This window comes from Pristis pectinata, unplaced genomic scaffold (assembly GCF_009764475.1).
Source record: "Pristis pectinata isolate sPriPec2 unplaced genomic scaffold, sPriPec2.1.pri scaffold_66_arrow_ctg1, whole genome shotgun sequence".
NCBI classification, from domain to species: domain Eukaryota; kingdom Metazoa; phylum Chordata; class Chondrichthyes; order Rhinopristiformes; family Pristidae; genus Pristis; species Pristis pectinata.
This window is the reverse complement of record NW_026262572.1, coordinates 52,176-77,356: the sequence shown is the minus strand read 5'-3', so window position 1 is coordinate 77,356 and position 25,181 is coordinate 52,176. Positions and strand designations below refer to the sequence as shown.

Genomic DNA, 25,181 nt, shown 5'->3' with positions numbered 1-25,181 from the left:
ATCCCAATCCCGATTCAGCCCAAGCGAGCGCTAATCCTACGATCCAGATCTACACCCCTTGGAAGCCTCAGGACACGTGCCTAATCATGAATCAGGCGCCCAACCGCAAAACCAACCCGGAGGATTTTATAGATTATGTGATTGGAACAATTCAGACATACCAGGCCACACCACCCCACCACCCACCAACGCCTTTTCAGTCATTGTTGCATGGCCCTTACAACTAATGAGGCGGAAAGATGGAAAGAACATCTGGGAAACTATGCGGATTAGGCAGCCTTTCAAACCGTCGTCCGGCCGCAGGAAGGTAGCAACCATTAGAACTGCCCTTCGCAAAATCCTCCAACAGCCTATTGAAATAACTACGGTTTGAGAATGCCGACCGAAACAGGGCGAGGACAGCCCAGATTTTTGGGACACTTTCTGTTCACTTTAAGGTACCTATGCCTATAACAGAGGCAAAGCCTCCCCTCAGTTTAACGCTCTCTTACTACAATATATTCCTGAGGGAGTGGCCTCAGCTATCCGCACTAATAACATGAATTGGCCTGACCATACACGAAAAGCCATGAGGAGGGCCCAAGTCCACTTCTGGAGTAATGGGCGCGGTTCGAAAGCCACAAGGTAAAACAGGAAATGGTCCAAAAACCCCTCGGCCTCGACCTGCCTACCACGATAATACGGAAATTCAAATGGAACTGCGGTTTTGCGTTCCAGGAGGGGTTTACCGGTCTGGTAAAGGATATGCAATACATCCCAACTGCCCGAAGAGCCCCTTACGGACCCCCTTACGCACCACCACCGCCCCTACGTAATTACCCAGGACCCAGGGGACCCCAACAACACACACCGGCGAGTGTCAGGTTGACAGGATGCTAACGTTGTGGGGCATCCGACCATTGGCAGCGGTAGTGCCCCCGCTGCCAACGGCAGGCTAGACCCCCTGGTAACCGACAACCTATTTCAACTAGCAAGCCGTTTTCTGCCTGACTAGCTGTGGGAAGTAGCCTCTCCATGTACCCTGCGCTCACCGATAACCCGGACGATGAACCTATCGTCAATTTATTAGTTCAAGGAAAACCGATCCCCTTTATGATAGATACGGGGCCAATACCTCGACCCTCGAAGCTCCTTGTATTGTCCAGCATGATTTTAAACTGTCTACGGCCACGGTTTCATTGAGTGGGGTGGAGGGACAGGCAAGGTCCCACCCCTTAACTGAACCTTTACAAGTGGAATTTGGAGAACAGGAATGTCTGATCCAATTCGCAGTAACCCCAGACCTAGGGGTTAACTTGGCCGGGAGGGACCTGCTCTGCTCCCTCCGACTCAAAATACAATGTCTGGATGAAGTAATTACCATTAGCGGCCCTAAACCCCATAGGACCTTTTGGGTTCACCAGCCCCCACAGTGGTGGGCGGTGGACTTCACCGACGGAGATTTTGGCCCAGCCCCAAAGGCCCCTGACCCACATGTGACGCTAGCTTATGACCCCTCAGGGGTCTCAAAGGAGCTGGAAGTTTTGTATGCTCCATTCCTGGGTAGCATGGTGACTGTTATTATTTAGGGGGAAGTATCGGGTAAGAAGGGTAAGGCACATTTAGTTCAAGTGCCTAATGAATTGTGGAATCAGTCAAGCTTGGAGTCCCCTTACATTATCCTGTCAGTAAATGAGGGCCATAAACCGGAGGAGCTGGGATTCCTATCCCACCGACTTGAGGTACAGACACAGGCCTCAAAGGGGTTCCCCAGCTATGGCCAGAAGGGACTCTGACTTATTACCTCACCCCTTTTTCGGCGACAGGCTGTTTACGCCACCATCAGCCCCACCGACTCCCTTCGGATTAGCCAACCCTCGATTAATGGGCCGCGTAGAAAGCTGAGGTAGGATTCACCCCAGTGACCCCAGTCCAAATCCGTGTCAGACCGGGAGCACAATTGCTCTCCGTCTCACAATACCACATTCGGAGAGAGGCGGTTGACGGAATAACCCATCTAATAGATTCATTCTGCAAACAGGGCATCCATGTTCCTCGCCAGTCAACTTGCAACACCCCTAATTTACCTGTCCCCAAACCCGGACGGACGTAATAGCGCCTGATACAAGACCTGTATAAGACACTGCTTCCCGTGGTCCCGAACACGGCCACCATTCTCAGCAGCATCCCTGCCAACCATTGTATTTTTACACTTGTGGATCTCCAGCATGCATTTTTTGCAATTCCCCGATCTCCCGACTCGCAGTACCTGTTTGCTTTTACCATCCAAGGTCAGCAATGCACCTGGACGCGTGTCCCACAAGGATTTGTACACTTCCCGACTATTTTCTCCCAAGTTTTGCATAAACAACTCAAAGAGTTACAATGTTTTGACGAATCCACCGTTGTCCAGTATGTCGATGGCCTTTTATTGGCAAGCTACTCGGAGCCCGCCAAAATCGCGGACACCAATAGACTACTTAACGCACTCCACTCTTGGGGAGACGTGATACCTCCACAGAAAGTAAAACGAACACCGCGTCAGGTAAAATTTCTGTGCACCCTTTTAAGTGCTACCGAGCAACAGCTCACTCCTGAACGTATCACACCCATCATTGCTACCACACCGCCCGCTACCCCGAAGGGTAGGCGCGCAATCTTAGGCCTAGTAAATTTCTGCAGACAATGACTACCTAATGTGGCACTCCTGGCAAAGCACCTCACAGCCCTGGCTTCAAGCCAGTCCGTGGGATCTTTTGAACATACAGAGGAACAAAAGGAGGCCTTTGATAAGCTCAAACAGGCCCTTGTCAGCGCCCAGGCCCTGGGACGCCCTCTATATGATCGCCCATTTCAGCTTTTTGTGAATGTCCTGGAGGACTGCGCTACAGCCGTTCTTACTCAAACCCATGGGGATAGAAAAAGACCGGTGGCATATTACTTCACTCGGCTGGACCCTGTTGCTTGGGGACTTCCGCCGTGCTCACAGATGCTTCAAGCCATCTACTCCCTGGTAACAGCAGCCTCCAATATAACCCTGCAACAATCAGTGGTTGTTTATTCCTCCGATACCGTAAGGGCACTCCTGAACTCCCATCAGACGCAACACCTTACCCAGGCCCGCTTAAACAGATATGAGGTAGAGCTCCTGAATAACTCATTCCTCACTTTCGCATACTGTACCACCATTAACAGTGCCACCTTTCTAGATCCCCCACCGGAGGACCTTGAAGATCTACCACATGACTGTTTAATGCGTAACCACTTTTTGACAACACCCCGTGCGGACCTTTCGGATAAGGCCTTCCAGTTGGCAGACTTAAACCTGCATGTCAAAGATAGTTCCTCCGTTTCCGAACAGGGAACCCGCCTTTGCGGCTATGCCATAGTAAACGACTCCCACGTTGTGGAGTCTGCGTCTTTGCAGCCCCCAGTCTCTACCCAAAAAGCAGAACTCTTTGCCCTGACCAGAGCTTGTATTTTAGCCAAGGACAAAGCAGCTAATATCTTCACTGACTCCCGCTATGCTTTTGCAGTCGCCCATGATTTTGGCCAACTATGAACGCACAGGGGATTTCTGACCTCTACAGGGAACCCGATACAGAATGCGGCTTAAGCCATCCTCCTCCCTAACAAATTGGCCATCATTAAATGATCGGCTCACCTCTCAGACGCCTCCCTAGTAACACAGGGCAATAACTGGGCAGATGCAGAGGCTAAATTACCAGCACACCAGGAGACTAATATCGGTTCGACTGAGGAAAAACAGGCAGTTGCCTGCAAGACAAAGATAACAAATCAGGGCACCCCAGACATGGTCACTGTGCAGCACTTACAGGGGGACGCCCCTGACTCAGAAAAACAAGTGTGGAAGGCGCACGGGTGTACGCACTCTGCGGCACATGGCCTCTGGACACTCCAGTCGGTCAAGTCTGTATACCTGATTCCTTGTTTCCAATGCTCATATGCCAACAAAACAGTGCTGGGAAAGGGGTGAAGGGCACCTCAGGCAAAACCCTCTTGCCAGCGGGTCCTTCTGAATGTATACAACTTGATTTTATTGAATTACACCGTGTACATTGCTATAAGTAACGTCTTATAATTGTTGACGTATTTAGTAGATGGATTGAAGCTTTTCCAACCACCAACAATAAGGCCTAAACGGTGGTCAAGTTATTGCTTACAGAGATCATACCAAGGTTTGGGGTACCCCGACAGATAAGTTCAGGCAATGCCCCCTACTTCATAGGGAAAATAAATAAAGAGTTGTGCGAGGCACTGCATATCGAACAACAGTTCCATTGCACCTACTACCCTCAGGCAGCGGGTATAGTAGAACGACCTAACGGCACCCTGAAGAATAGATTAGTGTCAGAGACGGGTCTAAATTGGCTGAAGGTTCTCCAGTTAGCATTATACCACATGATAATTACCCCCACTCTGCCACCGGGGTGTCGGCGGCCGAAATGGTCTATGGGTATCCGGGAAGAACCCCATGGGATGCTGACACCCAGATCCCACCCAGGTTGACCTTAACATGATAGGGAATGAACTACAAAGGTATTTCAGACATTCTACGTCCTCTTTAAAGTTTCTTCATTCACAGGTGAAAAGCGCCTTTCACCCACTGGAAGGACAGAATGAGGAGTTGGCTGACCTGGTAATCAGAGATTCAGTACTGATAAAAGACTGGCAGCGCCCTAAACTGGGACCTCGGTGGAGAAGCCCGTCCAGATACTACTCCAAACTCCCACAGCTGTGGAGTTACAGGGCCACGATCGCTGGATTCATCTGAGTGACTGTAAACTATGGCCACCGGAAGGAAAATGACGTTTCTTAAATTTGGACTGCTTACCATTACTAGTACTCTTGCGTTGGCATTAGAGGAACATTTGTTTTCAAAGCACACATGCAACTACATGGGAATTTCACCGTTTGCCACCCCCGGCAGAATCAGTGGAAGGTCTTCTTGTAGCCACACCAAATTGGAGCCCCAGGTCTCTCTTGAAGTACGAATACTCAGAAACAAAGTCTATTGAGCAGAAGGGAATTTACTGGAGAATGTTACCTGGTAAATGTTTGCAAGGAACAACAAAGGATCCAAGTAGCACAACTTGCTACCAGTCCTTCCCCCACTGCTTACACGGTAAGGGTGGGGTTGTGGGATAGCGATCGTACAGCACTCGATATCATGTGCCACCACCACTTGTACTGAGAGAATGTGAATTTAGGGCAGGATGGTTACGGTGTGTGTGTGCCACCACTAGCTGTGTTAAATTACTTACGGGGGAGTGATGGGTTTGTGGGGAAGGGAACGGATCACATGTGAAATTGTCTAATGTCTCTTTGGAATGGCTACCCAGGAAACATTACCTGAAAAAATCATTGAAGGAATGTTGCTGGAAACTCTTGGTATTATCAGATGCCCAGTCCACAGCAATCGGGTAATGTAAACTGTTACAGGGCCAAGGAAGGGTATGTGTTCCTTTTCAATAGTGCTTACACTACTGCCACCCCCACTCTGCCAGCCTGGTTTGCAATAGGAAAGATCGGGCCGGTCACGGACTCCTGCCCCCAGAAGGCTCATGCACGAATTAGACTTGTGGTGCGGTCAGTTAGTGAGGAGTTCTCTGAGGACTGGAGGGATCCTGTTACGTTGGGATCTTCCTTATTGTCGTTAAGCTATGGGTTTCTGAGTTCTCCCTCTCTGGGGGTTCGGCAGGAACGATAGGTGCAAAAAACCGGACATACTTTATTTGTGGACTGACCGTGCGGGGAAACAGTAACATAAAGGGCTGGGGCAGTGAATCAGGGACCGTACAGGCTTCGACTTTATGCCCAGCAGACCCGGTATGCTATGGACTACCAGTTGGCTCAGCAAGCAGGAGTATGTGCCATAGTAGGGGACAAATGGGTCACCAATGTGAGAGATGAGTCCGTCAAAATTTCCCATGCCATTCAGACATTCAGAAGCAAGTAGATAGCTTTAGGCAGTGACTTACAGGCGGGAAGGCTTGGATGGGGTGGCTACAAGGAGCATCATGGGTATCATACCTGCTGCATGGAGCAGTAGGGTTAATCATTAGTATTATAGTATGTTGTGTGGTGCTGGCCTGTTTAAATACCTGTTGCTAGGTCCTCATTAATAAACTCTTGGCCCTGTTCTCGGCGCCCCTCCAGGTTATCATGACATGAGAACACGAGGAATCAGGAGGAAGTAAAGGGTTAAGAAATTGTGACTCTTCATTTCACTAATAAAAAAATACAACGCAGCCAAACACCTGACTCAGGTCTAGGTGGTAATTACTGTGTCCGGAACTTGATTGCAAGCCAATTATACTAAACTATAAGGGTGATGGTTATATTAAACAGTAAGTATCAGGTTTGCCCAAAACAATGAGTGTGATACCTGTCTTTGAATCTCTTGATTGTAAATAAATTATGCTGAACAATGAGGAATGTCTCTCTTTGGATCTCAGGAGGCTGATCGGAACTCTCGGAGCCGCCTTCATTAAGTGTGCGTGACAATGTCTGTATACATTACTGTCTACTCCATTGTATTGCGGAGACCTCGGATAACGACTCTCAATAAGTGTTGATTTTTGTGGGGACATGGGGTGTTGGTACCTGATGTCATGGGCCTTCCCATTAAAATCTCATAGGGCTGGGTGAGGAGTGGGTCAATCCAGTATTTCCATTCTTTCGCTTGCACAAGGTCTGCATTACAAGCGGAAGTGCCTCAGGCCACCCGAACCCATTTTGTTGGCAAACCTTTTCCAAGGCTGCATTCACTTGTCCATTTACTCGCTGTACCGTTCCTGGCGATTGGAGTTGGTCGGCGATGTGTAATATCCACGGGAACCCCAAAGCCTCTGTTAGAACCGCTACTAATTTGTTTGCAAAATGTGTTCCCCTATTACTGTTCATTCCCAAGGGAATACCAAATCTAGGGATAATTTCCTTCATTCATGCATTTACTACAGTCCTGGTGTTGTCTCTCCTTGTGGGGTATGCCTCTACCCATCTGAGAACGAATCTACTATGACAAGTATATACTTAAATCCTTTTGCTGGGGGTATATGCACATAGTCTATTTGCAGATTTTGGAATGGCATCTCGGGTTGGGGCAAGTGTTCAAATTTAGCCGGTGTTTTTCCTTTATTGTTCTGTGAACACACAAGACAAGTTCTAGCGACCTTTTCTATTGTTACCTTTATCCCCGGAGCATCCCACTGTTGTGTAAAGGCATGTTGCATCCCTCCTTTCCAATGTGAGCCTGGTCACGGGCCAGGTGTGTCAGGGGCAAAACCCAGCTGCGGGGGAAGAGTATTCATCCATCAGTGTGACGCCAAACAGTGGGGTCAGGGTGGAAACCATTTTTCTGCCCGTCGCTTTTCTCCTGCTGGGTCGCCTGATTTTGGACTGATTGCAACTGCTGGTTACTGATACATTCAGGGAGACCCTGTGCCCCCGATTCAGTGCGAGCCTCCTGCAATATGGGGCTTTGTTCGGAAGCAACACTCCTAGCTACTATCTCGGCAAATCTGTTGCCTTTATATACGTCATCATCAGCTGAGGTATGAGCCTCAGATTTGCTCATAGCCAAAACCTGTGGGAGTTGAATGACATCTAATAAATGAAGGATCAGAGAGCTATGCTTCATGGTTTTTCCTGAGGAGGTAATAAAACCTCTATTTTTCCATAATTGACCAAAGTCATGGACCACCCCAAAGGCATAGCGAGAGTCATATAGATGTTGGCAGTCTTGCCTGCTGCCAAAATGCAGGCGCAGGTGCTGTGATCAGAGCCTGCTTTAAATCAGTAAAGGCCTTCTCCCTTTCGGGTGTCCATTAAATGATATGCAGTTCAGTCCGCAATGTTGTCGACCGCAGCACTGCATCTTCTACAAGAGAGGGTTTAACAGGCTCTGGGGCACATGAATATGCAGGGAATGGAGGGAGATAGACCAGGTGCAGGCAGAAGGGAGGAGGTGTCATTGGCTTCATTAGTTCCGCACAATATGGTGGGCCGAAGGGCCTTTTCCTGTTCTGTACCGTTGTACCTTCTGTCTGTGTTCTGGTCACTTTGCCCCAGTGACAGATGGCTCGGCCGGGGGGTGTTTGGCCGCCTTTGAGGACAGACCCAGTGGAACCGATGCGAGTGAACCAGTGGATGTGGTGTCCGTGCATTTTCAGGTCCAGTCCCACACAGGCGGCCGGTCAACAAGGTTCCACCACGTGGGACTGGCGGGGCTGATGTTCTGACAGGGACTGAGAATTGGTTATTGGGCAGGAAGCAAATCGATGAACAGAAGAAAACAAGGACACTCGGCCTCTCAAGCCTGGTCCGTCTGCCCAAGGCCTCATCTCCTGAGCCAGTTCCCCACAGTCCTCACTTACCGAAGCACTCACACACTGATCTCACCCCTCTTTGCCTGTCCCAATGATCCAGGCAACACATAGACTCTCGGGAGGAGAGAGAATTCAAGATTGACCCCCCCCAGCCCCCCGTGGGATTAAGTCCCCTGCATTTCAGTTTTAACTTACCGCCCCTCTATCCTTTGTCTGGTGACCACGTCCCCTTCATTCGAGTCTTTTCACATCCACCCTGCTAAGCACCCTTCTGGGTCATTCTTCTGCGAGCTGGCTCAGTTACATGTGCTGCGGCCTCCTGAGGCAGGAAGTGGTGCAGTCTCCGGGAAAGGAATCAGTGGGGTTGAGCCCCGGAACAGGCGTGTCCACAAATGGCAATCTGCATTGTCCCTCGCTGGATTGGCTGCAAGGCGGTGTAACTCAGCCTGGTGGTGAGCGCTCATTTACAGTTCGGAAGAGAAGCCCCGAGTGGTTGGCAGCAGCTCCTTCCTCCTGGGAAAGCGCGGATAAAACGCCGGTTTGATCCTTACATCGTCCACGTCAGTTGGAAGGAAACATCTGGTGAAGAAAGGACTCGCCTGACAGCGGGACATCACTGAGTAAGTACCTCCATCACCACTGTTGATGTGTTGGGAACTCTGGCCTTGAGCTAAGGAAGTGCCAAAATCTCCTACTGGTGGATCCGTTCAGCAGGGAAACAAGCCCTTCGGCCCTGTTTGTCCTTGACGACCGCCATTCCTCACTCTCCTGCTCCCATTTGGCCACACTCGGCCCACATCCCTCGGAACATTTCCTGTCCATGAACCTGTCCAAACGCCTTTTAAATGTTGGAATTGTACCCACTTCCCCTGGCAGCTCGTTCCAGAGACCCCCATCACCCTCTGTGTGGAAAAACCTGCCCCTCGGGCCCCCTTTAAATCTTTCCCCCTCTCACCTTAAACCTGTGCCCTCGAGTTTTTCACTAGCGTGGGATACAGTGTGGCATCAAATCGAGCAGTTCAGGGGCTTTATGTACAACATAACTGGTCCACGGGAGTGTAATAGAGGCTGGAATAGAGTTTGGTGGGTGGTGGGGTGGGATATATATTTGATAACCCATGCCCACAAAGATTTACAAGCTGGAGCTTAAGTGTCTTATCACAGCACAGAGCAAAGCCGTGTGTTTACAGTCTACTCAGGATGTCGTTCTTGTTTCACTTTTAATTTATCTTTTATTCCCTGCTTTAGACTATAATTCTGCAAACAAAATGGTTCTAAGTTAGCCGACTATAAAGAGGTGAAGCAGTAACCTTTATCCTCTGGGGGAGTTGGTGTCGGTGACGGGTATGTACTGAGAACATTGAGGATAAATCCTGGTCCTGGCGAAAGCTCAGTGCCAATCCAGGGTGTGGTCCGTGGTGAGTACTGGAATTCAGGGAGGTTAGGGTCAAAAACGTGATCAGTGATTTAATTCTTTGAAGGAATACAATCGTCCGAGGGCAGCGTGGTCAGGGTGCGATATGGGGGAGGCAGGTTTGGGCATTCAGAGGGTAGCTGCCACAGTCTGCACCCTTGGAACAGGAGAAGGGTTCTTTCAGCTGGTGTGGTTGAGGGCTGAGACTGCAGGGAGGGCGACACACTGGGGGACGCAGGGTCATCGAGCTGAGGGGATGAAGGGGGATGTAGTGGTGACAGGGCCAGTATCTCAGGGGCAGAGATACAGTGATGAAGTTTGTGCTGTTTACCTAGGGCTGGGGTTTATCCTCAGGGCCAGGGAGGAACTTGGAGAGAGAGAGAGAGAAGCGATCAAGGTGTCCTGTTACACGTTGAAAACACTGCCACTGATAGGATGACGGTGGGGGGTGGGTGTTTGTGGAGCGAGGATGAGTGTCCGGAATCCAGATGAAAATCAGAAACACAAAGGTGGTGATCCCGGGATTACCATCTGTTGTAGAATCTCTAGTTTTTAATGCAGTAAGAGACGATAACTCCGAGAGTTGTTCCAAGGCTTTTATTTATACATGGGACCATCCAGAGTGGGCAACGATCTCTAACGGTACCCAGACTCTAACATGCAGAAGGTTACAAGCTTATTTTATACATTAAAACAACAGCTATATCACGTGACTGGTTCAATTGCAGTTGTTGCACACTTAAGAATTCAGTCAATGTGTCACATAGATCAAGATACGACAACAGCAGCACCAGTCACTTGCCCTTATCAGTGCGCTGAAGGCTGAAATATCATCCTGTTTTACTTCGAAGTCTGGTTTGGCATTGGTATTGGTTTATTATTGTCACTTGTACCAAGGTACGGTGAAAAACGTCTCTTGCCTACCGCTCGTACAGACCAATTCATTACACAGTGCATTTAGATTGGTTTAGTACAGAGTGCCTTGAGGTATTACAGAGTGCATTGATGTAGTACAGGGAAAAACAGTAACAGTACAGAGTAAAGTGTCCCAGCTTAGGAGAAAGTGCAGTGCAATAAGGTGCAAGGTCACAACAAAGTAGATCGTGAGGTCAGAGTCCATTTTATCGAATAGTCATCACAGTGGGGTAGAAGCTGTCCTTAAGACTGGTGGTACGTGGCCTCAGCCTCCTGCCGGTGGATGAGGATGTGAGTGAGAATGATCCGGGTGCGGCCCTCTGCAGACCTGCTGGCTCCAAGCCCGGATTTACTGTTGACTGCAAGCATAGTTCTCGTATACAATGTCAATTATGCCATCAGCCCCAGTATAGTCAAAATACAACATTTATTCTTCCACGATACCTCCTTGTTGATCCTCTGATCATCGGCTCTATCATGAGCTTCCAACTGTGGGTACATGTACACAGGCCTGTCCCTTCCTGCGGAAGGCAATAGACCACACAGAAATCACACAGTCACTGCGCAGATAACTGCAATGATCAGGATTATTGCATAATGCATCAGGGTCTGCCACCAGCTCCCACAAAGTATTCACAGCCAATCATTGTGGAATAGCTATAGTTAGTACAAGGATTAACTCGGTAACAGCTCCTTGAGTCAGTCCCATGTTAGCTATTCGTCTGATTCGTGGTGTGGTTTGCACCGCGGAGCGTGTATCCAATCAGGCTTTTCCTTCACTTGGACAGCTGTTGGAGTGGTTAGCAGTACTGGGTCGGGGCCTTTCCATCGAGGAGAGAGAGAATCTTTGTTCACAGTTCTTACATGTATTTTGTCTCCCAGATAAAACGGATGCATTTCAACTTCAGCAGGGCCTGGGCCTGTCTTACTCCTTCCTGTAGTTCACCCACTTCCTCTCACAGGGCTTGAGCATATTTCAACCTTTTTTCGTTGTTCCAGCCAAAGGCTGCTTTCTGTGGGGTCATGGGGGTTGGTACCTGCTGTCATCGACCTTCCCATTAAAATCTCATGGGCGTGGAGGGGGTGGTGTGTCAATCCAGTATTTCCATTCTTTCGCTAGCGCAAGGTCTACATTACAAGAGGTAGCGCCTCAGGCCACCCGAACCCATTTTGTTGGCAAACCTTTTCCAAGGCTGCATTTACTTCTCCATTTACTCGTTCTACCATTACCGACGAATGGGGTTGGTCGGGGATGTGTAATTTCCACTGGAACCCTAAAGCCTCCCTTCCTCCCGTTACTAATCTGTTTGCAAAATGGGTTCCTCTATCACTGTTCATTCCCAAGGGAATTCCAAATCCAGGGATAATTTCATTCATTGATGCATTTACTACAGTCCTGGTGTTGTCTCTCCTTGTGGGGTATGCCTCTACCCATCTGGAGAACGTATCTACTATGACAAGTATATACTTAAATCCTTTTGCTGTGTGCATATGCACAAAGTTCTATTTGCAGATTTTGGAATGGCATCTCGGGTTGGGGCAAGTGTTCAAATTTAGCCGGTGTTTTTCCTTCATTTTTCTGTGGACACACAAGACAAGTTCTTGACCTTTTCTATCGTTACCGTTATCCCCGGAGCATCACACTGTTGTGTAATGGCATGTTGCATCCCTCCTTGCCCATGTGAACCTGGTCATGGGCCAGGTGAGCCAGGGGCAAAAACCAGCTGCGGGTGACGCCAAACAGTCGGGTCAGGGTGGAAACAATTTTTCTGCCAGTGGCTTTTCCTCTGCTGGGTCGCCTGATTTTGGACTGATTGTAACTGCTCGTTACTGATACATTCAGGGAGATCCTGTCCCCCCGATTCAGTGCGAGCCTCCTGCAATATGGGGCTTTGAGGCAACACTCCTAACTACTATGTCGGCAGTTCTGTTGCCTTTATATACGTTATCATCAGCTGGGGTATGATCCTCACATTTGCTGACAGGCAAAAGCTGTGGGAGTTCAATGGCATCTAATAAGTTAAGGATCGGAGAGATATGCTTCATGGTTTTTCCTGAGGAGGTAATAAAACATCTATTTTTCCATAATTGACCCGTCATGGACCTCCCCAAAGGCATAACGATAAGTCAGTATAGATGTTGGCAGTCTTGCCTGCTGCCAAAATGCAAGCGCGGGTGCTGTGATGAGAGCCTGCTTTGAATCAGTAAAGCCCTTCTCCCTTTTGGGTGTCCACTCAATGTCAGGCGGATCAGTCTGCAATGTCGCCGACAGCAGCACTGCATCTTTTCCTGGTATTCAGGGATCCACTGCCTACAATATCCTAACATTGCCAGAAAGGAAAGAACGTCCTTTTTTGTCCTGGGGATTGGGACCAGGTTGACTGCTTTTATTCAGTCTTCCCCCAGTTTTCGTCTGCCTTGACTTAGCAGGAATCCCAGATATCGGACTGTTTCCCCACAAAACTGTATCTTTTCCAGTGACAAACAATGACCTCGGCTCGCCAGATCTTCGAAAAGTGTTAAAGAGTCTCTCAAACACTGTGGTCCAGTTGTTGAAGCTATTGGAATATGATCGGCATATTGTATCAGAGTGGATCCTTCAGAGAGCTGGTACTCGTCTCGGTCATCTTTTACAGCAGCTGCATAAACTGCAGGGCTTTCCGTATAACCTTGAGGAAGGCAGGTCCAGCTGTATTTCTGGTCTTTGTATGTGAAGACAAAAAGCTACTGACTGTCTTTATTGCAAAGGTATGGGAAAGAAAGCCGAACATAGGTCTATTACTGTAAAAGTGGTAGCTTCTGCCAGAATGGAGGTAAGTATTACATTGGTGTCAGGGACCAATGAAGCTATTGGAAGGACGATTTTATTGATAGCTCGCAGATCTTGCACAAATCGCCGCTCATTTTTACGGCCGATCTTGAAAGTAGGTAGAATATGAGTATTGTACGGCCTCTGTGTCAGAAGAAGCACTCCCTGTCGCAATAGGGAGTCAATTACAGGAGCGATACCTTTTTCCGCCTCAGGTGCCGTGCGGTATTGTTTAATGCATGGGAACGGGACACGTTTCTGAAGGGTCACTTTGTGTTGAGAGGCAGTGCGGACTTTTCCGACGTGATTCTTATGTTGTGCCCATAAGTTCTCAGGTTTCCTGGCTAATTCCCCTGGGAGGGGAAAAGAATTTTCCCTGGACGTGTGCTGTGTTTCAAACTTCGTGGGCCAAAGTTGAGGCTCGAACATCACTCTCCCTTCTTGCTGGTTAAAGAACTCAGCCCTCTCCTGTACACAGGGAGGGTCTCGGACAACAGTCTGGCTATCATATTTCCAACTTTCTTGGGCTTCGCAGGGGGTTTGACTGCCACTGTTAAGTGAGGCACTGAATCCTGCACCCGAAACCGAGTCTCTTGTCGTGACCTTAGCTGGACTCTAATCCCTTGTCCCTGGGGTCCAAATTACAGACACCGCTTTCTCATTCTCTTGTCTGAAAGCCTTGTAGGCTGTGCATTGGATGGTCTTATTTTCTTTGCTGGTATCAAAAAGATACCGGAGATTACTGGATAAGGGGTGTCTGTCGTTTTTTAAAAAACATTTCATGCAATTGTTGCCCTATCCATGCATAAGGATTGCCATTCAACTGCCAACAGTACAAAGAGGGTGTCAACTGCTCTTCCTCAAAATTTCCCATTACTTTCAACATTTGTGGCACTCTAATTTGAGGGAGCTCCATGTATGTGCCTTCAGCCGTGCAGTGCAAAATAGTGCCCAATTTACACAGTGTCTGTCGACCCAAGAAATGTAGGGGAGCTGCGTTCGAGATGATAAACGTATAGGTTAGTTTCTGATTTACCATTTGTACGATGGAGGGGTAAGAAACGGGCTCAGTCATGGAAATACCGGCTATTCCAATGGTCTCAGCCGTTAGGTTGCTGACGGGGATATCCGCGGGAGGGGGTACAGAGGACATAGTGGCGCCGGTATCGATCAGGCAATCCAGGTAACTGTTACCTATCCTCACTGTGGTCATGGGCTCCTCCCTCATATCACTGCACAGCCTGATCCGTGCCGTCTGCACTACCTTTTCTCTGCGGAACCCCTAATCAGATGGATTGGGTTGATTAACCGAGAAGGTCGGGCCATTTCGGTGGCCCCCTCTTCCACTGGGGTACCTTTTCATCTCCCTCGTCGCTGTCAATCCCAGCATCGCTCGGGAGAATATACAAATCGTCAGATTCTGGGCCAATGTCCTCTCTCCCCAAAATTGTTACACTGATCCTGTGAACGGTCTCTGTACGGGTACTGGCCCCGTCCTCGGCCTCCACCTCCGCTCTGGGAGAGTCCCCCTCTCTTTTGGTAGAACTGTCCTTCCGTTTGGGGCCTACTATTACCCTGAGAGGCGAACAAACCTTCCCTCTCCATGTTCATCACAGTGGTGACAATATCTGCCCAGCCTTGCTGCTGCAAGGTTAAATTTGCCAATTTAAAAGCCTGTGCCTGCTGAGGCAACATACAGTTAAGCAACGTCTGTATTGTTAAGGATTCGTTCTCCTCCAGAGGTATTCCTGCGGGTTCTTCCCATTTACTGTTATAACGCGCAATATAGTCTTGTATGGACTTCCCCTTCCTTTGTAGGCATTGTGTAACCCCCCCCCCCTCCCCCATCACTATATTTTCGGGCTCCCTTCAGGATTGCTTCTTTCCTCTATTTCCCAACCAATGAGTCAAGGATTCGTTTCCTTGGGGCCGTTGTGCATCATCTTGCCTCCAATCCCTATTTCCCCTGGGGGGGGGCGGAGATATGCAAACCCATCTTTTAAAGAGGGCCAGGAGGACCCATAGGCGCATTTTAATAACATCTGCACACTCCCGGGAAGAGGCGAGTAAATGACGCATATTTGTACCAGCCAGTTCTGGAAGGCCATCGGCTCTTTTAGTGGGTCGGGTGCCTCGGTAACCATAGACCCAGCTTCAGTGGGCGTCCAGAGTTTTAACACCGGGATTTATCCAGTCATTACACAGGGCAGTTGTTTTTTTAGGTCCTTCAAGATTTTCAGGATCCATGGTGCTATGAGGATCCGGCCCTCTTTTCGCTCTATCTTTTATATTATACCTGTATCCCCCTCTCCTTACTGCTCCCTGCTGGCCTCCAGCTTCTGCTGCTTCACCCCTAGGTCCTGTTAGACCGGGTTGTTTCTGATGCCGAGGGGGCTGCCCGTTCGGATCCAAGAGCGGTGGGTGTGGTGTGGGGCACGGCAGAGCGGCAAATATCAAATATTGAATATCAAATCATCTATCTCACTATTAGGGGCCGAAGGGACGCTTTCAGGGGCGCGGAGTCTAGGATAGGAGACCACATTAGGTCGTTCCCTATCAGGCTTCTTCTTGGGAGGTTGGTGACCTCAGTCTACTTTTGGAAACATTTCAACATGTGGTCCTTATCCCAGGTGGGGTCCTCAGCCCCACCTCTTACACTCTCCTCCCAATCGGCAATTTACTTTAAATTAAAGCTCCCCCCATATGGCCATGCACCATAGGATCATCCGTGTAAATCACAACTAAATGTTACCGCATACTGATCATCGTTAGTTTCCCTGATAGCAGTGTCCGCAGGGATCCTGTGGAACAAGCGGATCTCCCACTTTTTGTCTTGATCTTATAATTCTTTTTTATTTGCTTATCTACTGTTTTACTCACATGAAGCTGACCATCCGCTCCTGGTAATCTTTTCACCTTGGAACGAGTTTCTCGCCGAGCAGGACCAGGGCGTGGAACGCCCGGTCGACTGCTTCATGTTCCCATCTTGGTTTCTGTTATCGTAAGTTATTAGACTACAGTAAAATTGTCCGCGGCTTAACTCTACCTTATATACAGTGAGCGCTCAACGGTGTTGCCTCTTCGTGACTCTCGGAGACAGGCCTAGTTTCTCTTACTTATCTCTATTCTATTCTATTTTGGGCACCTATTTTACTCTTCCCAGCTTTTCTAATGCTGGCATCTTGGCCTTTCACCTTCCCTTTCTCTGAGGGAAGGAAGTGTCTTGCTTTCTTGGACTGAGTCACCGGCCAGGTTACTCAGGCTGCCGTACCTGCCTCAGCCTTTCTGGCATCTTGGCTTCGGGATTGTCCCCATTTCAGCTAGAATAAAATCCGGTTTCACTTTTTCTTACATTTACTTTGTTTTAGATCGGATCCTGTGTTAACTGGGGATACTGACGACGACGCCAATTGTCATAGAATATATAATTTTTACTACAATAGGAGATGATAACTCCGAGATTTGTTCCAAGGCTTTTATTTAAACATGGGTCATGGAGAGTGGGCAGTGATCTCCAACGGTACCCAGACTATAACATACAGAAGGTTACAAGCTTATTTTATATGTTAAAACAACAGCTATATCACGTGACTAGTTCAACTATAGTTGTTGCACACTTAAGAATTTAGTCAATGTGTCACATACATCAAGATAAGACAAAAACAACACCAGTCACGTCCCCTTATCAGTGTTTTCAAGGCTGAACTCGCATCCTGTTTTATTTCAAAGTCTGGTTTTAGCAATCTTCTGCAGACCTGCTGGCTCTGGCCCCATATTAACTGTTGACTGCAAACATAGTTCTCTTATACAATGTCAAGTATGCCATCAGCCCCAGTATGGTCAAAAGACACCACTTATACGTCTGCACTATCCAAGGCATAGTCGGTAAGATCAGGAAGTTGAATGCATGGTTCGGATTGGACTGGGTGAAATAGTTTTCTGTTCATGGGGCTCTGGCAGCAGTTCTGGGGACAGAAGGGAGCTCTCCCACTAGGATGGGCTTTGCTGGATTTGAGCTGTGTCCCAGGTCCGAGTGAATCTTCTCACTGGAGCTGTGGGTAAATGTTCAGATCTGGTGGTTGGATCTCCTGGTGGAACCTCCCTGAGCTCAAAACAGATGGAGTGTTCACATTCAACATGCAAGGAAAAGAGCGTGTGATTCAATACAGTTTAAGTAGTTACAATTGTATAGTTTATGTCGATATCTTGGGTGTGGACACATAGTTTCCCAGAATAACCTGTTTGCAATGGGAGCTCAGCTGAACTGACAAGATCAACTCTGAATTTTCAGGCAACTTTATTGTAGGTACATCTCACTGATATTCCTAGAGCTTCTCAGAACAAATGCCCAGACACTCAGATTATGTGTCTTTTATCACTGTATGGTGAGGGTTGTGTCTCTAGGTACACTGACACTCCACGTTTTGATTGAGAGAAGAAGTAAGAACATGTTTGATGGACGAGGCAGCAAAAAACCTTTGTTGATCCCCAGCAGAGTTGAGCAGAATATCTTGGCTGAAGATGTCTGATGCCTAGTTTGATGCAGGGGTTCCGAGGGGGGTTTATATTGAGAATAACAGGTCCCCTGGGAGTGGGATACGGGCTGGGATCTAATCGAGCAGTACAGGGGCTTTATGTACAGAATAACAGATCCCCGGGAGGGAGATACAGGCTGGGATCTAATCGTGAGTTTGGCGGGTGCTGGGGTGGGATATATAACCATTCCCCTCTGTCCCCCTCTTTGTTTTCCCTTATCCCACCGGCCCATCGCCCCTTTTCTTACCCCTCCCCCTCCCTCTACATCTACCGATCACCCACACATTCCTCCCTCAGATTCCCCACCCCACCTACTTCCCTTTATTCCATGGTCCACTGTCCTGTCCTATAAGGTCCCTTCCATCACCTCCCAGCTTCTTACAGAGCAGTGATGAGAACGTTCCTGACCCGAAACGTTGACCGCCTGCATTTCTCCACGGAGGCTGCCTGGCCTGCTGAGTTCCTCCAGCCTCACCTTGGTTGAAGGTGTCTGAAGACCTGGTTCAATGCAGGTTAATTAACAACGACCCCACAGGCTGTACATTGGCCGACACACAGGAGATTGTCTCATGGCGACCTTGATTCCAAAACCGTAGCTCTTCAGCGACCTCCCACTGTGAGCCAGCAAAATGCTCTCTTCACACACGCTGGTGTTTTCTTATCCTGCTGTCTCGATTACTCCTTGAAGGTAATATTGGAAGGCAGTTTGGAGATTGGTTCACATTTATATTAATGACTGCTTAACTGCAACGTCTAATTATAGCAGAATCTCTGTCGCACCTGAGACTGTGTTCCAGGATTGGACTCTAATGGAAGGATTTGCTGGTTCACATATTGAATGAAAGATTCCCAGGGATGAGTAAATGCTGGGATTTAACCCCATGGTTTCATGTAGAGAATAACAGATCGCTGTGTCGTTTTATTCTGTTCCATTTACACTGTAATAAATCAGTGTGCCCTCTCCCTTGTTCCAACTTTTCAGACGTTTGGGGAAAGGACTGTCAGTTGTCAGCGACCGGGGACAAAGGGACCGAAGATGGAGGAGCCCATGGCGCTGGTTTATAACACGGATGGGAAGCTGCAGGTCAACCCAGATGCCCTTAGTGTGCTCCAGTCCGTCGAGGATCCGCTGATTGTGGTGGCCGTGGCTGGTGCCTATCGCACAGGGAAGTCCTACCTCCTGAACCGCATTGCGAAAATCAAGATGGGTAAGGGGCGGTGGTTGTGAACGTTCGCCTTTCTGTCCTGCAGAAACCCCGGGACCTGGGATACACAGGGCATACTTAAGTTGGCACGCTGTCATTAGTGGCAGATGTGCTGAAGACCTACAACGCCGTCATGTTGTTGGACTTCCCATCCTCTCTTTGGACAATGGATCCAGAGATATCTGGGGAATTTAAACTGCACGCCTCCTTCACCCCCCTGACTGTCGAGAGAACACTGGTCTCATTAATGGTGACCAGGGTTACACAGAACATGGAACATTACAGCACAGTACAGGCCCTTCGACCCAAACTGTTGTGCCGACATTTTATGCTGCTCCAACTAACCCTTCCCTCCAGCATTGCTCTCCATTTCTCTGTCATTCACATGCCTATCTAAGGATCTCTTAAATGCCAATAATGTAGCTGCCCCCGCCACCTCTGCCGGCAGTGCGTTCCACACACCCACCACTCTCTTACACTCTGTGTAAAAAGACTTACATCTGATATCCCCCTTATACCTTCCCCCAATCAACTTAAAATTATGTACCCTCGTGTGAGCCATTGTCTCCCGGGGAAAAGTCTCAGACTGTCCACTCGATCTATGCCACTTATCATCTTGCACATTTCTGTCAAGTCACCTCTCATCTTCCTCTTCAAAGAGAAAAGCCCCAGCACGCTCAACCTATCCTCATAAGACGTACCCTCCAATCCAGAGAGCATATATGGTAAATCTCCTCTGCACCCTCTCTAAAGCTTCCACATCCTTCCTGTAATGAGGCAAGCAGAACTGAACACAATACGCCAAGTGTGGTCTGACCAGAGTTCTATAGTGCTGCAACATCACCTCGCGGCACTTGAACTCAATACCCCGAATAATGAAGACCAACATACCATACACCTTCTCAACAACCCTATCGACCTGCGTGGAAACCTTGACCGATCCAGGGACGTGGACCCCAAGATCCCTCTGTTTCTCCACACTGCAGAGAGTCCTCCCATTAACCTTGTATTCTGCCTTAGTTCGATCTCCCGAAGTGTATCACTTCACACTTCTCTGGGTTGAAATGCATCTGCCACTTCTCAGCCCAGCTCTGAATCCTATAAATGTCCTGTTGTAACCTCCAGCAACCTTCTACACTATCCACAACACCACCAACCTTTGTATTATCAGCAGACTTACGAACCCCTGCTTCCACATCCTCATCCAAGTCATTTATAAACATCACAAAGAGCAGGGGTCCCAGAACAGATCCCTGCGGAACACCACTGGTCACCGACCTCCAGGCAGAATACTTGCTGTAAAAACTATCTGGCCGTGTATTTCCTGAGGGTGTCGGAGATTGTTCAGCCCATTGAGTCCATGCCAGCTCGCAGAGCTCTCCTCCCACTTACTACCCGGTCTCATAAGCCCATCAACTCCCTACTCCTTCACCTCCCATCCAGCTACACCACGGGGTAATTCAGCTGATTAACCCTCCCCCCCCCCCACCCACAAACAAGTACGTCTTTGGGAGGAAACCACCTCACGTACATGAAATCTGGACCAATTCCGATTTTACTCTCCCCATGTTCCCGTCATCTCTTCCGCCCCCCCCCCCACTGCCGACTCTCCCCCATCTCCCACACACTGGGGGTGACTGATAGCTGTTGATTAACTCATAACCCACATCTCTTTGGGATGTGGGAGCTCATGGCTTCACACACCCTCGCCCAATGTTCATATATCCTCTCTCTCTCTCCTGCCCACTCTCTAAACCCCAACCGTCTCTCTCTCCCTTCCCCCTCTCTCTTTCTTCCCCCCACCGTCTCTCTCTCCCTCTGCTCTCTCTCGCTACCCCTTCCTCTCACCCCCTTTCTCTCTCGCTCCCTCTCTCCCCCTCTCTCTCTGCCCTCTCTCTCTCCCCTCTCCCTCTCCCCTCTCACTCCCCCTCTCGCCCTCTCCCACTCTCTCCCCCCGCTCTCCCCCTCACTCTCTCCCCCACTCTCCCACTCTCTCCCTCTCCCTCCCCCCTCTCTGCCCCTCTATCTCTCCCCCTCTCTCTCTCCCTCTCTCTCCCCCTCTCCCTCCCCTCTCTTACTCTCCTCCTCTCGCCCGCCCCACTCTCTCGCTCCCTCTCGTTCTCACCCTTTCTTGCTTCCACTCCACTCTCTCGATCCCTCCTCTCTCCCTGCTCTCTCTCACCCCCTCTCTCGCTTACTCTCGCTCCCCCGTCCCGCTCCCTCCCTCTCCATCCTACCTGCTCCCTCCCTCTCTCGCACCTATCTCCGTCTCGCTCCTTCTCTCGCGCTCGCTCCCTCGCTCCCTCTTTCGGTCCCTCTCCCTCTCGCGCTCGCTCCCTCGCTCCCTCTTACGGTCCCTCCCCCTCCTTCCCCATCCCTCTTGCTCCCCTCTCTCTCGTTCCCTATATCCCTCTCTATCTCGCTTGCCATCTCCCTCTCGCTCCGTCTCTCTCTCTCCATCTCTTCCCAGCTCCCTCTACCCATCTCCCTCTCGATCCCTCTCCCTCTCCCCGCCTCTCTACCACTCCATCTCCTTCCCCTTCCTCCCCCTCCCTCCCCCTCCCTACCCCTACCTCCCCCTCCCGCTCCCTCCTCCCCTGTCCTTCGGTCCCACTCAATCCCTTCTGCTCCCTCTGCAGGATTCTCACTGGGATCAACCGTCGAGACTCACACCAAAGGAATCTGGATGTGGTGCCGACCCCTCCCTCAGAGACCGGGGCAAAGCCTCCTGCTGTTGGACACCGAGGGTCTGGGAGATCCAGAGAAGGTCAGTACTTGCCTCTCCAACCATTCTCATCCCCTCTGCAGTTGTCATATTACCTGATGGGTCACCCCACAGACAGAGAAACGATCCACAGGCCAGAGCGCAAACCCCACCACAGGCAGCGTGGACGTCTGAATTCCGTTAACCATCTGGATTTAAAGTAAAAAGAATTGGAATATGACAAACACGTTCATCGGCAGGTTCGCTGTTCAATAGACGGAGGAATTCTGCCAACTATTTGTTTGAACTGTGTGTGACCCAGGACCAGTTTCCTTCCCCACGGAGCAAGATCTCTCACAATAGGGGGCACTCGTCTATCAGCCTGAACTCTGTGCAAGAATCCCCACTAACTGCTGATCCGTCCTACCTGCAGGGAGACAGCGACAATGATACTTCAATCTTTTCATTGGCCATTCTCTTGAGCAGCATCTTTATTTACAACTGTCGGGGAAATATAGATCAGCAATCCATGGCGGACTTACAGTATCCTTCACTGGTGTCCCTCAGTCCCTCTCCCTCAGGGGGAAATCTGTAGAATGACCGGTGTCCCTCCGTCCCTCTCTCTCAGGGGGAGGTATGACACTGACCGGTGACCCTCAGTCCCTCACAGTGGGAGATCCGTACACTGATCGGTGTCTCTCAGTCCTTCTCCCTCGGGGAGATCTCTACACTGACCCGTGTCTCTCAGTCCCTCTCTCAGGGGGAGATATGTAGACTGACCGGTGTCTCTCAGGGGAATACCCACACATTGACTGATTTACCTCAGTACAGTCCTGCCAAGATTTCATTCCTTTATCCTTGACAATGCTCCCAGTTTTGTGACTGAACTGTCCAAACGGATCCAGGTGAGGTCTCAGCACAATGTCAGTGACAGTCGGGACTTTGTCCGTTTCTTCCCCGAATTTGTCTGGGTGATCCGTGATCTGAACCTGGAGCTGGAGATCGAAGGGAAAGAGGTGTCTGCGGATGATTACCTGGAGCACTGTCTCCGTCTGAGGGAGGGTGAGTGTGTGACCATGTCATTCGTGGAGGGCACAGTTCATAGGGGGCCGCAGGGGTCAACTGGTCATCTGTATCTGGGGGACAGGTTGAGGTTGGAGAGGGGTGAGAGGTGGATGGGGGGCAGGGCGGGAACAGGGGCGAGGTCAGGGGGTGGGAGGGTGGTTGGGGAAGACCTTGGCTCATAACGGAAGACTTCCTGGTACTGTCTTATCCTATTACCTTGCAGGATCGTGCACACGCACTCCAGGGACCCTTCCCTTCACGCCTCTGCTCTGCATTCCACTGCCCTCTTCCCCCTCCCCATTCACATCACCTCACACTCCCCGAAATAACTTGACCGCCCGCCAGCACTGTCCTGTGGTTTGAAGGTGTAAAGACAGATCCTCCCGGCCACTGGATACATCCCTGCCCCACCCCATCACACCCACTGCCCTATCTTGTTACTCCCCCCATCCGGCGACGTGCCCGCAACTACCCTGTGCGACACCGCCCCACCCCTACATCCTCCCCCTCCCTGACAGGCTACCCATGTCCCCCAGCTACACTGCACTCGATGCCCCCACACATTCCCACCCTGGCCGTCACGCCTCGGTCACACCCTCCCCTCCAGGCCCCTCCTGTCCTCCCCTGCCCCTTCTTTCCCCTCCACGACCCTTCTGTCCTCACCCTGCACCTAAGCTCCCCTCCATGCTCCTCCTGACCTCCCTCAGCCCATCCCCTCCACGCCCCTCGTCCTCCCCGCCCCTCCACTCCGTGCCCCTCCTGTCCTCCCCTGCCCTTCCCCTGCCCCTTCCTTCCCCTCCTTGTACATCCCTGCCCCTCCCCTCCTCTCTATGTCACCCCTGCTATCCTTCCTCTGCCCCTTCCTTCCCCTCCGTGCCCCTCCTTGTCCATCCCTGCCCCTTCCCTCGTCTCTATGTCACCCCTGCTGCCCTTCCTCTCCCCTCCCCTCCACGCCCCTCCTGCCCTTCCCTTGCCCCTCCCCTCCATGCGCCTCCTGCCCTCCCCTTGCCCCTCCCCTGCCCTCTATGCCCCTCTCCCGTCGTCTTCTTGCCCCTCCCCACAGCCGTGCGGGAATGTGTTGGTCACAGTCTCCAGGTTGGGGAGTGGGGGAACAGAGTGTCGGGACGTGTGACCCCCCTGCCCTGAATTCTTGCTGCTTTCACAGATGAGAGCAGCGAGCAGAACCGGGAATACAACGATCTCCGCAGGTGTATCCGGGATCATTTCCCCACACGTCGCTGCTTTGCATTTCCCTGTCCGGCTCAAAGGAAGAAACTCAAGGGGCTTCAGGAAATGGAGGACGAGGATCTGGATGAGGAATTTGTCGAGGAGCTCCGGAGACTCTGCGAATACGTTCTAACCAACAAGAAAGTCAAGAGAGTTCTCGGGGGTCACCAGGTGACGGGCAGGAGTGAGTAATTGGGTAACAACACCTCACCTTCCTTCGGCAGAAAACACTGAGGCGGAATTGGAATACACAGCAGGAGAGTGTGATAGGAGTGGGGTCCCGTTGGGAGTGCGGACAGTGGGAGTGAACGGGAAGGAGTGGGGACCCATTGGGAGTGCGGACGGTGGGAGTGAGTGGGTCCCGTTGGGCCTGTGGACGGTGGATGTGAATGGCAAGAGTCAGATCTGCTGGCCGTGTGGACTGGGAGTTAATGGGAAGCGGAGGACTCCTTTGGAAACCTGAACAGTGCGAGTGAATGGGTTTGGTCCACTGGGATGTTAGTCAGTGGGAATAAAGGGAGGAATCACATTCCCAGGTTCTGACGTCCAGTATCCTCCTCCGCAGGATTTGCTGAACTGACCGAGACCTATGTGGGCATGATGGCGGACGGGGCCCTACCGTGTGTGAAGACGAGTGTAGCGAGATTGATGGAGGTGGAGAACAAGGCAGCATTGGATGAAGCCCTTGCCTTTTACAAACAGAAAATGAGCCAAATCTCCCATCGTGGCCCTGAGGCTTACAACAAACTCCTCAAGGATTCACATGAGAACTACAAAGAGGCACTGAAAATCTTCATGAAAAAATCTATGAACGACAGCAGTGAAAAACATCTCAAAGAGCTGGTGGTGAGCTTCTATTGCCCAGTGATTCCCTCCTCCGTCCAGGAGTCTATGGAGCCAACCCACAGATGGGGAGACTGAGAGACACCGGTCAGTGTCCAGATCTCACCTTGAGGGAGAGGGACTCACGACATCT

General features: G+C 50.2%; 2 protein-coding genes across 6 annotated transcripts in view; one reads left to right on the top strand and one right to left on the bottom strand.

The window, feature by feature from the left end:
• The window catches only part of LOC127567264 (guanylate-binding protein 2-like), a 31,345-nt gene extending 22,680 nt beyond the window's left edge, over positions 1 to 8,665 (bottom strand). The window contains exons 1-2 of one of the 2 annotated variants that reach the window (XM_052009947.1): positions 8,526 to 8,665; positions 7,191 to 7,292 (exon numbers count right to left, since the gene is read on the bottom strand). The gene's annotated coding sequence lies outside the window, so the exon portion shown is untranslated. The remainder of the gene's footprint in view (positions 1 to 7,190; positions 7,293 to 8,525) is intronic. The other variant, XM_052009946.1, reaches the window with a different exon arrangement.
• LOC127567263 (guanylate-binding protein 1-like) overlaps positions 1 to 25,181 on the top strand; it is a 226,480-nt gene that overhangs the window by 186,694 nt on the left and 14,605 nt on the right. Inside the window, exons 1-8 of one of the 4 annotated variants that reach the window (XM_052009942.1) lie at positions 8,798 to 8,950; positions 9,579 to 9,674; positions 18,987 to 19,212; positions 21,849 to 21,976; positions 22,347 to 22,456; positions 22,788 to 22,975; positions 24,144 to 24,389; positions 24,771 to 25,051. In XM_052009942.1, the coding sequence (XP_051865902.1) occupies positions 19,041 to 19,212; positions 21,849 to 21,976; positions 22,347 to 22,456; positions 22,788 to 22,975; positions 24,144 to 24,389; positions 24,771 to 25,051 (1,125 nt within the window). In that variant the 5' untranslated portion in view covers positions 8,798 to 8,950; positions 9,579 to 9,674; positions 18,987 to 19,040. Of the gene's footprint in view, positions 1 to 8,783; positions 8,951 to 9,578; positions 9,749 to 18,986; positions 19,213 to 21,848; positions 21,977 to 22,346; positions 22,457 to 22,787; positions 22,976 to 24,143; positions 24,390 to 24,770; positions 25,052 to 25,181 lie in introns of those variants that run through there. The other 3 variants (XM_052009944.1, XM_052009941.1, XM_052009943.1) reach the window with 3 other exon arrangements.